At 43.2% G+C, this 16,670-nt stretch overlaps 2 protein-coding genes across 2 annotated transcripts in view; both read right to left on the bottom strand.

Annotated features, from left to right (window-relative positions):
• The window catches only part of LOC146548168 (ribonuclease inhibitor-like), a 343,680-nt gene that overhangs the window by 124,755 nt on the left and 202,255 nt on the right, over nucleotides 1-16,670 (bottom strand). The window lies entirely within an intron of this gene.
• Nucleotides 968-15,792, bottom strand: LOC146548180 (NLR family CARD domain-containing protein 3-like). The gene is made up of 4 exons (XM_085266190.1): nucleotides 15,519-15,792; nucleotides 9,346-11,116; nucleotides 9,093-9,266; nucleotides 968-1,102 (listed from the first exon to the last, which is right to left on the bottom strand). The coding sequence occupies exons 1-4, from the start codon at nucleotides 15,790-15,792 to the stop codon at nucleotides 1,042-1,044; spliced, it is 2,280 nt and encodes a 759-aa protein (XP_085122316.1). The 3' UTR covers nucleotides 968-1,041.

Genomic DNA, 16,670 nt, shown 5'->3' with positions numbered 1-16,670 from the left:
AGCACTGGTATCAGCACTGGTATCAGCACTGGTATTGAAGAAGAAATATTAATGCTTCAAACTATTTGTCTTAAAGGATGGAAGCTGTACAGAGTTCTGCACATGTGTCTTTGTGAACATACCTCATTAACAATATTTCAGACAGTTTTTAACCTGAATATTTGCAACAAACTCAGTATAAAAAATACAGTCAGTGCTAAAAAATTAATCAGTCGAAAAATTAAAATTTTAACTTAAGCTGCCAAGAGGAAGTCGTTGGTTTCAGTAAATATCAGGCTTTGCTATTTGATCGGTTTTTACAGATTAATGAGGAGTTACTGAATGCCAGGTTTTTAAAGTAGGTGTTACTGTCTCTACACATGTGGAGACTGAAAACATGGTGCTGTTTAATAAGATATTTAATATTCAGCTCTGCACAGGAGCTGCAGCGGGGTGCAGCCTGTTGCCTTTACAGTATAATACTTGTAATAAAAGTACAGTAACGGTAATTAGTGACTGAGCAGCCCGGGGCGTTTCTCTTGATTTCTTTAGTCAGGGTAAATTCATTCACCTGCACGGGTTAGCTAAACAAACCCTGACGGCCGAGTGCTCATCTTAGCTAGCTAGGTCTCAGGACCGAGCTAAGGACGGTAGTTACGGAGTAGCTTACAAACACGTTTAACTTACCGAAAAAGTGCAGCGGGGCCTCGGGTCCTTCTGTCGGGTAGTCCAGTTTACTGAAGAACACCTCAGGCTGTCAGGTTAAAACACTCGGTCGTGTCTTCGTAGCGTAAACGCTGACCGTCCTCTCAGAGCCTAAGCTCTATCTGCTATTCCCGAACAGAGATACGCAAGTTTCTCCGTGACTGCAGCTGCCAGTCAATTCAATTCAATTCAATTTTATTTATATAGCGCCAAATCACAACAAAAGTCGTCTCAAGGCGCTTCATAGATACAGAGAAAAACCCAACAATCATATGACCCCCTATGAGCAAGCACTTTGGCGACAGTGGGAAGGAAAAACTCCCTTTTAACAGGATGAAACCTCCGGCAGAACCAGGCTCAGGGAGGGGCGGCCATCTGCTGGTTGGGGTGAGAGAACGAAGACAGGATAAAAGACATGCTGTGGAAGAGAGACAGAGGTTAATAACAGATATGATTCAATGCAGAGAGGTCTGTTAACACATAGTGAGTGAGAAAGGTGACTGGAAAGGAAAAACTCAATGCATCATGGGAATCCCCCGGCAGCCTACGTCTATTGCAGCATAACTTAGGGAGGATTCAGGGTCACCTGGTCCAGCCCTAACTATATGCTTTAGCAAAAAGGAAAGTTTGAAGCCTAATCTTAAAAGTAGAGATAGTGCACTAGTGGGAACACAACGAATATGACTGCACATTTACACCGACATTATCCTAGTGCAAAGACAAAGATGAGTGATTCCTCAATCAGATACAGGGCTCGCAATATCGCTAGCCCGACGTCCCGGGGCTAGCGATTTTTTCAGTCGGGGTACCAAAATCTATCTCTGCCCTGCCCGTCGGGCTATTGTAGGAAGGAAAAATATATGTCAATGCTTTTGCATTCTTTCGGAAATGTAGCTGGGTAATTATGTCATTGGCATCGGTGAGCCACTGTCAATATGTGACATATTGAAATCGCGTTTGAATTTGCGCTTGTTTTTTTGCTTTCACTTTGCAATCGTGCGAACTGTGTATAGAGAGCGACAGCACTGATTGGTGAGTGATGATAATTTGTGCACCAATTCCTCTGACATTGTCTTATTAATCGTTAGCTTACTATGCAAACATGACAAGTGAAATCTCCCGCAGCAAGCTTAAACATGTGAGAGGTTGATCGCGCAGAGAATCGCTGAGCTTATGTGAGTGCGCGTGTAAAAGCAGCAGAATATATATTTTAGTTCTGCTGAGCCAAATAAGACAGGTCAGGGTGAAGAAGTGACAGCCAAAGAAAAGCTTACCACAAAACGGAGAAGTTATGACAAATCAGACTATAAGGTAAAAAGAAAGTGCAGCTTTATGGTTTCATGGACAAAAGAATTTCTGTGGCTGCAATATGACGAGCTAAATAACCAGGGGTGCACATAAGTGGTGCGCATTCTCTGTCAAAATAAAAAACACGCACAAGGGTTAGGGTTAAATTTAAAAACTGTACTTTTGAGTTAAAATATATATTTATAATTTTAATAAATGACAAATTAAAAAGGCATGAACATTTTTTTTGTATCGAAAAAATATCGAACCGAACCGTGAATTTTGTGTATCGTTGCACCCCTACTAATCACTGTCCTTGCCTCAATGTTACAAAAGCACAACCACTGTCCACACCTCACCTCACAGTATATGATCATTTCCATTTTAGGCATTTCCAAATAATCATTTTCCATACTGCCAGCATAAATATACACAGTATACTGCCATCACTACAATATAGATGTTTTACACACTCCTTTTGTTGTTGACATTTACAGGCTGTGTGCAAAATGCCACACTCTTCAAATTCATGCCAACTAATATTTTTACGTCCAGTAGGTGTCCTGCTAGAGCAAATGAAGCTTCAAGAAGCTTCGCGTTGGGGTGAACCAATTGGATGAAAAGCTTCAGTGCTTCATGAGGCTTCATCTGCCCATCACTATTGAACAGTGCTCCGTGGGATGTTCAAGGCTTGGGAAATCTTTTTGTAGCCTAAGCCTGCTTTAAATTTCTCAATAACTTTATCCCTGACCTGTCTGCTGTGTTCTTTGGACTTCATGGTGTTGTTGCTCTCAATATTCTCTTAGACAACCTCTGAGGCCGTCGCAGAGCAGCTGTATTTGTACTGACATTAGATTACACACAGGTGCACTCTATTTAGTCATTAGCACTCATCAGGCAACGTCTATGGGCAACTGACTGCACTCAGACCAAAGGGGGCTGAATAATTACACACACCCCACTTTGCAGTTATTTATTTGTAAAAAATGTTTGGAGTCATGTATGATTTTCATTCCACTTCTCATGTGTACACCAGTTTGTGTTGGTCTTTCATGTGGAATTCCAATAAAATTGATTCATGTTTGTGGCTGTAACGTGACAAAATGTGGGAAAGTTCAAGGGGACTGAATACTTTTGCCACTGTAAAGGTTTATTTTGTCTAATCTAATCTAATAACTTTAATCTCAGCCAAACTGATTTACTCAGGAACAAATAAAACACTGAAAAAAGTCAAACAATAACATTTTTAGGTTGTCTAAGTCACTTATATATTACGTTTAACCTGAGTAGCGAAAGACCGCGGTGATCTGAACATGATGTGCCGGGAGTTTGCTGTTCTCGGCGGCTCTACTGACCCTCGAGCTCTCGGCTAGCTATCGAGCTGGTGGGTAACAGACGTCTCAGAAACGTCGGAGCACTTTTGCAAATATGCGATATCTTGATAAACTGAGCAGATATTTAAAGTTTACACAGCTACATTCTCACCTGAAAATATGTTAAAAGTTTATTTTGTGACCCAGAAAGAGTAATAAGAGTAATATTGAAAACTTAGTAGCGACCGCCATTGCCGGAAAGTGGAATTGGCTGGGCCACGCTATGAATTCTGGGATATGGTGGGCCACGAAGGACACACCCGACCCATCCTTTAATTTTGGGGAAAAAGAGGACGCATTGGTCGGCTGCATTCAGAGGAGTCTATGAATTTGGACAGCCTTCATCGTGTCGCTGTGACGTAATCGGTCTACAAATGCGTCCTCAGGAGGATGCAGCCCATGAATTTTGACACCCCCTATGTTTACTACTGCATAGACACATTGAATTTCCAACACAAGGAAACGACTTTTTGGATAATGTTTTCACCACCAAGGGAGGAGATTACAAAGCCCCCCACCCACTTTGGTGCCTCTGATCACATCACTGTTATGCTAATGCCAGCATACAGGCCCCTGGTCAAAGTCACTAAACCAGTTCGTAAGCAGGTACGTGTGTGGCCAGAAGGACCTGCAATACTGCTTTTCCACCACAGACTGGGAGATCCTTAAACAGGCCGCCACACATGACAACACCACAGACCTGCAGGAATATACAGAAACTGTCATTGGCTACATCTCAAAAGGCATCGATGAGGTCATAGAGACCACTGTCCAGGCCAATCAGAAACCATGGCTCACAGGTGAGGTCTACAGGCTCCTGAGGGTGAGAAATGCAGCCTTGAAATATTATCCAATATTATATTACATTATATTATATTATATTACATTATATCCCCTTTCACATTAGAGCCACAACAGGACCCACTAGAACATGGGAACAGGTAAAAGTGAAATATAAGAATATTCTACAGAATGGTAATATTTATCACTTATATTGCTTTTAGTCTCTTGGAAAGAGACCCTGGAATAATCTGTTTGTTCATAACAGCAACCAAGAAAAGGGCAGAGCAAAAAAGACAGGTGGTGGTCCTGCACCCCCTCGTCAACAAGTTGGTTAAGTAAATAATATCCTCACGGGAATATCGATATCTCTCTATGAGCACACTGTCGCGCTGAGCTAAAGGATCCTGTCTGTCCCGCAATATACGCTGGATTCTGAGGACTCTCCTTAACGGTCTTGCACCTTCCGCAATGGGTGGCTCGCGTAAACGGACAGGACATGGCTGCGACAGGCTTCCCAAATCCACCTTCGCTTTTATAGCCGTGGTCTCTCATCTTGATTACACAAAGTAATTTGCAATTACTACTCTGAAATATGAATTACATCTGTAATAATCACATACATGTAATAGAATGTTAATAGTACATTTCCCTTTTTTAGGAAATGACCTGTATGTATCTGTGTGAAATCAATAAACAAACAAAGGGTTGCCGATCAATGTTTCTACTATCGATGCGTAGCCCCTGTTAAGCCACCCAGTGATCTCACATTACTTCATCCAGCTATATTAATCGTCAACAACAGGTGTGTTCGGAGTACCGGAATAGCAAGCTCAAAGTTGGCGCGATGATTTGATCTTGGATGTAGTAAGCGAGGTACGAAGAACGGACCCCAGGTAAGAACATTGTTGAGGTTTAAATTTATAATCTTAAATACTTATATGCTGATTATATTGCTTTATAAGAAAGGCCCAAATCTGAGTACACTCTGTGCCGACAGGACTGACAGGAAATTACATGCTTTTGCAGGCGAAAAGTGAAACTAAGCAGAGTGTTTGGTCGAAACTTAAAGTGTGTGTGATGTCTATATAAATGACTAGACTTGCTGTTTTGTGCTTCAGACCTGGGGTTGTGTGTTCAGGTCTCCATGTAAAATAAAGATAATCTTTTAAAGTAAAAAGACCACTTTTGAGCCGTGTCTTTTTGGCCATAACGAATACCAAAAGAACCGGAATTTAATAACATTAAAACCAAACAATAAATGAGCAAAGTAGTGCATGATAAATATAGATGACAAATACAAAGTGCAATATAGAAACACTGGGTAAAAAGAAATGAACAATTAAAAAGGAGGATAAAAGATGTGAGCAGTAGTTAAACAGTAGAAATAAATATATAATAAACAAATAAAAATAGATAATAAATGAAAGCCAGGTCTGAAAGGTGAGTTTGGCTTTAAAAGCATGAAAACACACTGCTGTCTTCAGGAAGGCTGCTCCAGTAACTTTCTATGCTCGCTTTGAGGCTGCAGCTAAGGACTCCAACAATGCTAGTGCTAGCGGCGCTAACGGCTGTAGACAGGAAGATACTGCCAGCACCGGAAACGTGCTCGTCATCTCCGAGCATGAAGTAAGGAGAGCCTTCAAGAGAGTGAACACCAGGAAAGCAGCAGGACCAGACGGCATCCCAGGTCGTATCCTAAGAGACTGCGCATACCAGCTAGCTCCTGTGTTCACTGAGATATTCAACATCTCTTTATCTCAGTCGGTGATCCCCACATGCTTCAAAGAGTCCATCATTGTTCCTGTCCCGAAGAAACCCCACCCTGCTTCTCTCAATGACTATCGCCCTGTAGCCCTCACCTCAGTAGTGATGAAGTGTTTTGAACGCCTGGTCAGAGACTTCATCATTTCTTCACCACCAGACACACTGGACCCACTACAGTTCGCTTACCGTCCAAATCGTTCCACAGACGATGCCATCTCTCATCTCCTCCACACATCACTTACTCACTTGGACACTAGAAGGGGGAATTATGTTAAAATGCTCTTCATAGGGGGCAGGGATAGCTCAGTAGGTAAAGTGGGCACCCCATGATCGGAAGGTCGGCGGTTCGAATCCACTTAACGGCTACCCTGAGGTACCCCTGAGCAAGGTACCGTCCCTACACACTGCTCCCCGGGCGCCTGCTTAGTGGGCTGCCCACTGCTTCACTGAGTGAATGGGTCAAATGCAGAGAAAAACAAGTAATTTCCCCATGGGGATCAATAAAGTATCCATTATTATTATTATAGACTACAGCTCTGCATTTAACACCATAATTCCCTCCACACTCACCACCAAGCTGGAGCATCTGGGACTCAGCTCATCTATGTGTCAGTGGATCTCCAACTTCCTAACTGGCAGACCACAGGCAGTAAGGATGGGCGGACATGTCTCAGCCTCCACCACTCTCAGCACTGGAGCCCCCCAGGGGTGTGTTCTGAGCCCCCTGCTGTACGCTCTGTACACATATGACTGTGTGGCCACTACCAGCTCCACCACCATCATCAAGTTTGCTGACGACACCGTCGTGGTGGGCCTGATCTCTGATAACAACGAGACGGCCTACCTGAAGGAGATTAGGAATCTGGAGAACTGGTGCCAGAGGAACAACCTCCTTCTAAACATCAGTAAGACAAAGGAGCTGATAGTGGACTTCAGCACTAAGCAGGAGAGGAACTACCAGACCCCCGTCATCAACGAGTGCCCAGTGGAGAGAGTGGACAACTTCAAATACCTCGGAGTTCACATCACGCAGGACCTGTCATGGTCCTGTCACATCAACACCGTGGTGAAAAAGGCCCAACAGCGTATCTACCACCTCAGACGCTCGAGAGACTTCCTTTTTTTTTTTTTTTGTCCCGTTTGGATCTTTAGCCATCAGAATTGTTGTCTTAAGGCCAAGAAAGATGCCAAGCGGATTTATTTTACCAAGTGGATCATCATGGCCTTGCCATATTGGTCCATTTGATTGACCTTTATTATAATTATGAATTTATTTTATTTTCAGTTGCTACAAACGGGACAGACATGACTGTGGGATAGGACAGGGGGAAAGAATGAAAGAAAGAGAGGGAGAGAAAAAAAGAAAACCAAAGGGGAGAAGAGACGGTGAGAAGGGGGGGAAGAGAGAAAAAAACAAACAAACAAAAAAAACAAAACTCCTGGGTCACCTGTATGGAGAAAAAAAAACAGAGGAGAAAGCAAACAACAAAGAGCAACATAATAAGAAAAAAAAAGCACCATCACAATAAACTAGCTAGCAGTAGATATCGATAGTTACTAAATAATAAACGATATTGTGCAGCACGCAAGATAGCCAGCGCACAGTGTGCTTTGAGGCAGCAGCCAAGAAAGCTGTAGTCCGCGTCTATGAATACCCATGTGTACACCTGTGTGCATACCTGTGTGGATCAGCATGCTTGCATTCCAAAGGTTTCTCCATGTAATGATCTGCTAGGGAGTGTGGGGAGCCACAGCCCTGTCCTCTATGGTATCAAGCAGGTATGGAGGAGATCAAAACTCCAGACATCCAGAGGCCCCCAGAACACAAGAGACCAAGGAAGACCCACAGAGGGGCAGCCGCGCCACTGTCCCAGTAAGAGCTAAGGAGAGTCCCAGATGAGGGCTCATTCAGCAGCCGCGGAGCAGAAGCCAGGGGGAGTTGCAGTGACGCGCCCGTGAGCTCCGCCGGCAGCCAGCTGTGCCTGAGTGACCGAGCCCCAGGCCGAGAGGCCGGGGGCACCCCACCTCCGAAGTGGCCCGAGCGAGCCGCCAAGGAGTGAGCCGATGTGTACCCGGACGCCGCTTGAGAGACTTCCAACTGCCCTCCAAGGTGCTCAGGAACTTTTACTCGTGCACCATAGAGAGCATCCTGACGGGAAACATCTTAACCTGGTTCGGGAACAGCACCATGCAGGACAGACGAGCTCTACAGAGGGTTGTGCGGTCAGCTGAGCGCACCATCCGCTCCGAGCTCCCTGACCTGCACTCAATCTACAGCAGGCGGTGCTGGACCAAGGCCAGGAAGATCGTGAAGGACCTCAGCCATCCCAACAACAGACTGTTCTCTCTGTTGAGGTCAGGAAAGCGATTCCGCTCCCTGAAGACCAACACAGAGAGACTGAGGAGGAGCTTCTTCCTGCAGGCGATACGGTCTCTCAATCACACCACCACACAGTACTGACCCACACATACAGTTCTTACACACACACTGGACATTCTGGACATTGTTTTCACTTCATCACTTAAATCACTTTAAGCATATTTGCACTGCACAAGACATAATGTGGATTGCACAACACTGGACATTGTATTCTTCATTTCAAGCTAATACTTGTACATCTGCTGTTATTGTGTATATATTTATTTATATTTCTTCATACATTCTTATATAGTTCTATATTGTGTATTTTGTTGTACAGTTATTTTATTTTCAACTTTAATTTATGTATTTTATCTTATTCTTTCCCAGTTAAATTTACCCTTCATTCTAATTTGTGTTGTACAGTTATTTCATTTTTAACCTTAATTTATATTTTATTCCTTCCTAGTTAAATTTACCCTTTTTAATTTTTCATATTTATTTCCTATCTTATTCATAGCCTTTTCCTTTTTTGTTCTCTTTAGGTCACGAGCAGTTGTCCAAGCATTTCACTACATATCGTACTGTGTATGACTGTGTACGTGACAAATAAAATTTGAATTTGAATTTGAATTTGAAAGTCATCTACATGTGGGTTTAGTTCTGACTTTAGGGACAAGTAAAAAAATAAAATAAAATAAAAACATCTGTCCAGACAACCTGACAGTCAAAAATATAAACTCAGGAACTTAAAAGGAAAATTGTGCTGACTTTGAACGTCCGCATCAAGATAAACTTACAGATTTAAGAGTCAAAAAGTGTCAAAACGTCTGTATCCTTACCTGAGAGTTTCAAGTTTACAGTCAGGACTCTTTAGTCCAACACACAGCAAATCCAATTCTGAATCCTGCAGCTTGTTCGAGCTCAGGTCCAGCTCTCTCAGATGATTGGATGGGGAGCTGAGAATTTCAGACAAAGCTTCAAAGCTTCTTTTTGAGAGTTTACAATCTCTCAGCCTGAGGAAGAATAACAATGGAGACATATTATTTTATTCATCTTGCATTATTAAACATATTTGTTCATAGATTCACTTACAGCACTTTCTTGGATGCTTTGACCACTGGCAGCAGCTTCAAAAATGCCTTCTCTGAACGGGAGTATTTCTCCAGGTCGAACTCATCCAGATCTGATGACAGTAAGATGAAGACCAGAGCCGACCACTGAGCAGGAGACAGTTGATCTGTAGAGAGACGTCCTGATCTCAGGGACTGTTGGATCTCCTCCACTAGAGAACGATCATCCAGTTCATTCAGACAGTGGAACAGGTTGATGCTTTTCTCTGCAGACAGTTTCCCACTGAGCTTCTTCTTGATGTACTGGACTGTTTCCTGATTGGTCTGTGAGCTACTTCCTGTCTCTGTCAGCATGCATAGAAGATCCTGATTGGTCTGCAGTGAAAGACCCAGGAGGAAGCGGAGGAACAAGTCCAGGTGTCCATTTGGACTCTCTAAGGCTTTGTCCACAGCACTCTGGTAGAAGTCTTTTACAGTAAGTGTTTTCTGGAAGATTTTAAAGCGAGGAGATTGTTTCTTAAGCAGGTTGACTCCAGAGTTGATGAAGGTCAGATAAACATGAAGAGCAGCAAAGAACTCCTGAATGCTCAGATGGACGAAACAGTAAACGACACCGGTGAACATGTGACACTCATCAGCTTTAAAGATCTGTGTGAACACTCCTGAGTACACTGAGGCTGCTCTGATATCGATGCCACACTCTGTCAGGTCTGATTTATAGAAGATCAGGTTTCCTTTCTGCAGCTGATCAAAGGCCAGTTTTCCCAGAGACTCAATGATCTTCCTGCATGAATCTGTCTCAGCTCCTCCATCATACTTGATGTCCTTCGTTTGTAGGTGAAATAGCACAAGGCGTAGGTAGAGCTCTGTGAGAGTCTTAGGCAGATCTTTGCTCTCTTTGTTCTTCATGACAAACTCCAGAACTGTAGCAGTGATCCAGCAGAAGACTGGGATGTGGCACATGATGTGGAGGCTTCGTGATGTCTTGATGTGGGAGATGATGCTGCTGGCCTGCTCCGAATCTCCGAATCTCTTCCTGAAGTACTCCTCCTTCTGTGGGTCAGTGAACCCTCTGACTTCTGTCACCATGTCAACAATGTCACAAAGGATCTTATTGGCTGCTGCAGGTCGTGTGGTTATCCAGAGGCGAGCAGAGGGAAGCAGTTTCCCCCTGATGAGGTTTATCAGCAGCACATCCACTGAGGTGGACTTTCTAGGGTCAGTCAGGATTGCAGTTTTGTGGAAGTCCAGAGGAGGTCGACACTCATCCAGACCATCAAAGATGAACACAACCTGGAAGTCTTCAAAGATGTAGATTCCTGCTTTTTTGGTTTCAGTAAAGATGTGATGAACAAGTTCCACCAAGCTGAACTTTTCCTCTTTCAGCAGATTCAGCTCTCTGAAAGTGAATGGAAACATGAACTGGATGTCCTGGTTGGCTTTGTCTTCAGCCCAGTCCAGAGTGAACTTCTGTGTTAGGACTGTTTTCCCAATGCCAGCCACTCCCATTGTCAGCACTGTTCTGATTGGTTTATCTCTTCCAGGTGGGAGTTTAAAGATGTCTTCTTGTCTGATGGTTGTTTCTGGTCTGTCTGGTTTCCTGGATGCTGTTTCAATCTGTCTGACCTCATGTTCATCATTGACCTCTGCAGTCCCTCCCCCTGTGATATAGAGCTCTGTGTAGATCTGACTCAGGAGGGTCGGGTTTTCTGTTGTAGAAATCCCCTCGAGCACACACTGGAACTTCTGCTTCAGGTCTGACTTGAGTTTGAGCTGACACTCAGTGAGAATCTCTGCATGAATAAACAGCAAATGACACAAATGAGAAAACTGCATTCTGGTTACTGTGGTTATGTGTTCAGTTCACTGGACTCTTGGTGTCATGATCCGAGTGAGTCTGAGTAACTTTCCACAGCATCAGCTCTCCTCCCCTGGGTGGAGCCCTCCTCACTCCTCCGTGCTCCTCACCTGTTGCCAATTACTCCGGCAGTATCTATGAGCAGCACTCACAATGAACCTTCTCCAGATTGTCTGCTTAGCACAGTCAGTTCTCTGCCTCACATTTTGTCTTGTGCTCCTCAGCTTGTTTCGCGTAACCCTCTTTTCCTGTTCCCTAGTCGGCACCTGGATACATCTTCCAACTCTCGCCATAAGTCACGCCTCAGGATTCTGGCCTGCCACTGCTGGGAAAACTCACTCTTGCAAACTGCCATCCTCACCTGCCTGCCTCCCTGTGCACCCACATCTCACTCTGTACCCAGATTTAATTCATCTCCTCCTCCAGCTGATCTCCACCTGCAGCCACGTAACACCTCTTAGTTTTTAAATCTTGGACTCATTCACTACACTGTGGACCACTCTGATTATTATCTCCTTTGTTCCAGTGATCCTGGATAGTTTCTATTCGCCCGATTCTGCCCCTGTTGTTCCTTTGACCTGCCTCAGCTTATGTTCTGGCCTCAGCTCTGCACTTCTCATAATACCTCGCTTGCTGTTGAATTTAGCCGTGATTCAGCTTTCTCCGTCAAGAAATCTAGTAAAATACATTTCTGTTAAAAGTCACTCAGCCTCCGTTTTTTGGTTCTGTGCTTGACTCCATTCCTTTTCATGAGCCATTGAGCCCTGACACTTGGGTTATAACTGAGGGCAGGTTTTATAGAGACACATTTGATTTAATTATGTTTATTTATACAGCACCAAATCAATACTAGCAACATTTCACATATTACATAAACAACACTATGGAGCCAGTGATGAATAAATATGTAGAATAAATGAAAGAATTTCAAGTATAAAAGTTTTTTTTATTAATTCCTCCAAATAACAACAACAGTCACCCCAATGTGCTTTATATTGTAAGATAAAGAACCTACAATAATACAACAGAAAAAACCCCAACTATCTTTTTGGGTCCTGAAAACTGAAGGCTCTGCCTCCCATTCTACTTTTAAATACTCTGTGAACAACAAGTAGGCCTGCAGAGCGAGAGCGAAGTGCTCTAATAGGGGGATATGGTACTACAAGGTCATTAAGATAAGATGGGGCCTGATTATTTAAGACCTTGTATGTGAGGAGCAGGATTTTGAATTCAATTCTGGATTTAACAGGAAGTCGATACAGGAGAAATCTGCTCTCTCTTTCTAGTCCCTGTCAGGACTCTTGCTGCAGCATTTTGGATTAACTGAAGCCTTTTCAGCGAGTTTTTAGGACTTGCTGATAATAATGAATTACAGTCGTCCAGCCTTGACGTAATAAATGCATAAACTTGTCACGGCTGGGGCAGCAGTCGTGCGGTGGAGTCAAATGAGGACCCAAGTTGCAGACTGTGGTGGAGATGCGAGTGAGGTTTTATTTACAGTGAACAAACCAAGGTGAGGGCAGAACTAAACATAAACCTAAACTGGAAAAACTACAGTGGCTTGCAAAAGTATTCGGCCCCCTTGAACTTTTCCACATTTTGTCACATTACAGCCACAAACATGAATCAATGTTAGTGGAATTCCAGGTGAAAGACCAACACAAAGTGGTGCACACGTGAGAAATGGAACGAAAATCATACATCATTCCAAACATTTTGTACAAATAAATAACTGCAAAGTGGGGTGTGTGTAATTATTCAGCCCCCTGAGTCAATACTTTGTAGAACCAGCTTTTGCTGCAGTTCCAGCTGCCAGTCTTTTAGGGTCCGTCTCTACCAGCTTTGCACATCTACAGACTGAAATCTTTGCCCATTCTTCTTTGCAAAACAGCTCCAGCTCAGGCAGATTAGAGGGGCAGCGTTTGTGAACAGCAGTTTTCAGATCTTGCCACAGATTCTGGATTGGATTTAGATCTGGACTTTGACTGGGCCGTTCTAACACATGGACATGTTTTGTTTTAAACCATTCCATTGTTGCCCTGGCTTTATGTTCAGGGTCGTTGTCCTGCTGGAAGGGGAACCTCCGCCCCAGTCTCAAGACTTTTGCAGACTCCAAGAGGTTTTCTTCCAAGATTGCCCTGTATTTGGCTCCATCCATCTTCCCATCAACTCTGACCAGCTTCCCTGTCCCTGCTGAAGAGAAGCACCCCCAGAGCATGATGCTGCCACCACCATATTTGACAGTGGGGATGGTGTGTTCAGAGTCATGTGCACTGTTAGTTTTCCACCACACATAGCGTTTTGCATTTTGAACAATAAGTTCCATTTTGGTCTCATCTGACCTGAGCACCTTCTTCCACATGTTTGCTGTGTCCCCCACATGGCTTGTGGCAAACTGCAAACGGGACTTCTTATGGTTTTCTGTTAACAATGGCTTTCTTCTTGCCACTCTTCCATAAAGGCCAACTTTGTGCAGTGCACGACTAATAATTCCCCCACCTGAGCTGTAGATCTCTGCAGCTCGTCCAGAGTCACCATGGGCCTCTTGGCTGCATTTCGGATCAGCACTCTCCTTGTTCGGCCTTGTTCGATTACACACAGGTGCACTCTATTTAGTCATTAGCACTCATCAGGCAACGTCTATGTGCAACTGACTGCACTCAAACCAAAGGGGGCTGAATAATTACGCACACCCCACTTTGCAGTTATTTATTTGTAAAAAATGTTTGGAGTCATGTATGATTCTCGTTCCACTTCTCACGTGTGCACCGCTTTGTGTTGGTCTTTCACCTGGAATTCAAATAAAACTGATTCATGTTTGTGGCTGTAATGTGACAAAATGTGGAAAAGTTCAAGGGGGCCGAATACTTTTGCAAGCCACTGTAACAGACAAACCTGAAAACATAAGGACAGCGGGGAATACACAGAGATGACACAAAGAAGGCTGGATAGAGAGACGAGTAGTAACACTGATTAACACAGTAATGCAGACGACACAACGAGGAACACAGGCAGACACATACTATAAATACACACAAGGTAATGAGGGAATGACACACAGGAGGGGAGCACAGCTGATCCTAATTCACAAGACGAGACACAAACCTTCAAAGTAAAACAGGAAACAGACTGTTTTACAACACAAACTCGGGGACACGAACAGAACACAGAGGAAAGACACAGGTAGAGATCAACCTAAGAACTAATACAAAATCAGAATTAACACAAAGTACACAAGGTGATACCAAAAATGAAACAAAACGCTGAACGACCCAGGACCATGACAGAACTAGTTTTTCAGCGTCACTCTGAGACAGGATATTTCTAACTTTAGAGATGTTGCACAAATGGAAGAAAGCAGTCTTGCATATTTGTTTAATATGTGCGTTGAAGGACATGTCCTGGTCAAAAATGACTCCAAGGTTCCTCACAGTGTTACTGGAGGCCAAGGTAATGCCATCCAGAGTAAGAATCTGCTTAGATACCATATTTCTAAGATTTTCAGGGCCGAGTACAATAACCTCAGTTTGATCTGAATTAAGAAGCAGAAAGTTAGCGGCCATCCAGGTCTTTATGTCTTTAAGACATTCCTGCAGTTTAACTAATTGGTGTGTGTTATCTGACTTCATGGACAGATGGAGCTGGGTATCATCTGCATAGCAGTGTAAATGTATGCTATGTCTTCTAATGATGCTGCCTAAGGGAAGCTTGGTAACGGGAGCGTTGCCAGCAGAAGGCTGAAGTGGAATCTCCCAGAAAGCTGCAGAAGAAAAAACATGAGCTGAAATGGTGGATTTCAGTCAAATAAGGAGAACTGTGGCTTTCCTCCAACCTTTGACCAATCACCTTAGTGTCCTGTTTATCAACCATAATAAAAAGCATTTACTGTGTGGGCATTTTTTTGTTTGGGTCTCCAAACAGCAGAAAGAAATGGCAGCCATTTTTTTAACTTTACCTTCAACTGGTAAATAGATTTAAGAGAAAGCACTTTGATCATATTTGTGACGTGTCCCAAACTGTTGTTGTCGCCTCATTTATGTTGATAAAACAGCTCTAAAACCAATCTCACAATATAAATCTGTAAAATGGGCAGAAAACCTGCTGCTGGTCCCATTTTAATCAAACCAACCCAAAGAGCAGATATTCATGTGTACACAGGAGGTTATTTGTGCAGATGCATAAAACACAAACTGTTGGCTTTCTGCAGTCTCTCACTCCTGAAAGTGTTGGCAAGTGTTTTGGATTTATTATTTATATGGATTTTAATGGCACCTGTGTAATGTTAACTAATGTTTTTATTGTTTATGTATTTTTTGTTTAGTCATTCCCTGACTTACCTGTGGGTTCTGGGATGGTTTTATTTAAATTCTCCAACAGATCATTCTTGTTTATCCTCCCCAAAAGATTTTTAGCAACTTCAAAAGTGTTGATAGAGTAGGTATCAAACATCAGATCCACTATGTTCGTCCTCTCTGCATTCTCCAGTTTACTCACTGGGATTGCTGGTAAACCTTCTACAGACCCGTTCTTCAGATGCCACTTAAATTTTTCAAAGTCATCACGTTCCAAATCCTCCAAAGTCCCCAGAAGGATTTCTTTAGGTGTCGTCATCTTTTACCCTGTAAGGACCCGATAAACAAAGACTGTAACAACAGCTGGAGAGGTAATTGTCTGATTTATCAGAATTTAACTTGATTCTAACAGCAGTTCATCACAATAAATTTCTTCGGCTCAGAATGCAACAAAATTGCAAATGAAGAAGCACATAGAGAAGTATCCAAGTAACACTTTGCTACAATATAAAACAAACTATTATAAATAAAGAAAATATATAAACTAAATATATACACTACCCGTCAAACGTTTTAGAACAGCCCAATTTTTCCAGTGTTTTTGTCACGGTTTGCGAGCCATGTGTAAATTATCAAAGGACCCTTTATGCAGGCAGCTCAGATGCAAGTGAGTTTATTCATCACATGGTGATACAAACAGAAATGGCAAAGGTGAGCATGGAAACTAAGCAAAAACCTAAACTGGGAAAACTAACAGTACACGAATATGAAGAATTACACGAAGGGAAGACGAAAACACGGAACACAAGGGGTGGGAGCAAAGCACCACAACACATCACTATAGGGCTTCGGAGCGTGATGTCACGGGGGTGGGCGTGGAAAGGATTTTGGCCCGATTCACCATTTTGGGGGTCTAAGCTAGGAGCGATAGCATAGCCATGGTTCGTACTTGCTGTGTGCTCGGCTGCAATGTTCGATCTTACGACCGGCACGGGAATAAGGTTGGATTGTCTTTTTATGCTTTCCCAACCTGGAAGCGACATGAGGCAGCTCGTGTATCGATGTTACCAAACGAAGGCGTCTAGCCTGGATAGCAGCTGTGAGATGAGCTGACGTGCAGCTCTCTTCCATCTCCAAATATCTGTTGGTGCTCCAGACATTTTCATTCCGGTAAGTTCTAAATATGTTCATATCTCT

Source organism: Mchenga conophoros, linkage group LG23 (assembly GCF_057382185.1).
Source record: "Mchenga conophoros isolate Kocher_MC1m ecotype Shallow Benthic linkage group LG23, M_conophoros_male_GT1.1, whole genome shotgun sequence".
In the NCBI taxonomy this organism is placed as follows: domain Eukaryota; kingdom Metazoa; phylum Chordata; class Actinopteri; order Cichliformes; family Cichlidae; genus Mchenga; species Mchenga conophoros.
This window is presented reverse-complemented; position numbering and strand designations above follow the sequence as displayed.

What these genes read in the sequence shown, in the direction of transcription:
- LOC146548180 (XM_085266190.1), bottom strand. Translation starts at nt 15,792, where the DNA reads ATGACGACACCTAAAGAAATCCTTCTGGGGACTTTGGAGGATTTGGAA. An exon ending in AACCATCCCAGAACCCACAG is followed by an intron (nt 11,117 to 15,518) that starts GTAAGTCAGGGA and finishes TTATTCATGCAG; the next exon opens with AGATTCTCACTGAGTGTCAG. An exon ending in TGTAAACTTGAAACTCTCAG is followed by an intron (nt 1,103 to 9,092) that starts GTAAGGATACAG and finishes TCTCTTCCACAG; the next exon opens with CATGTCTTTTATCCTGTCTT.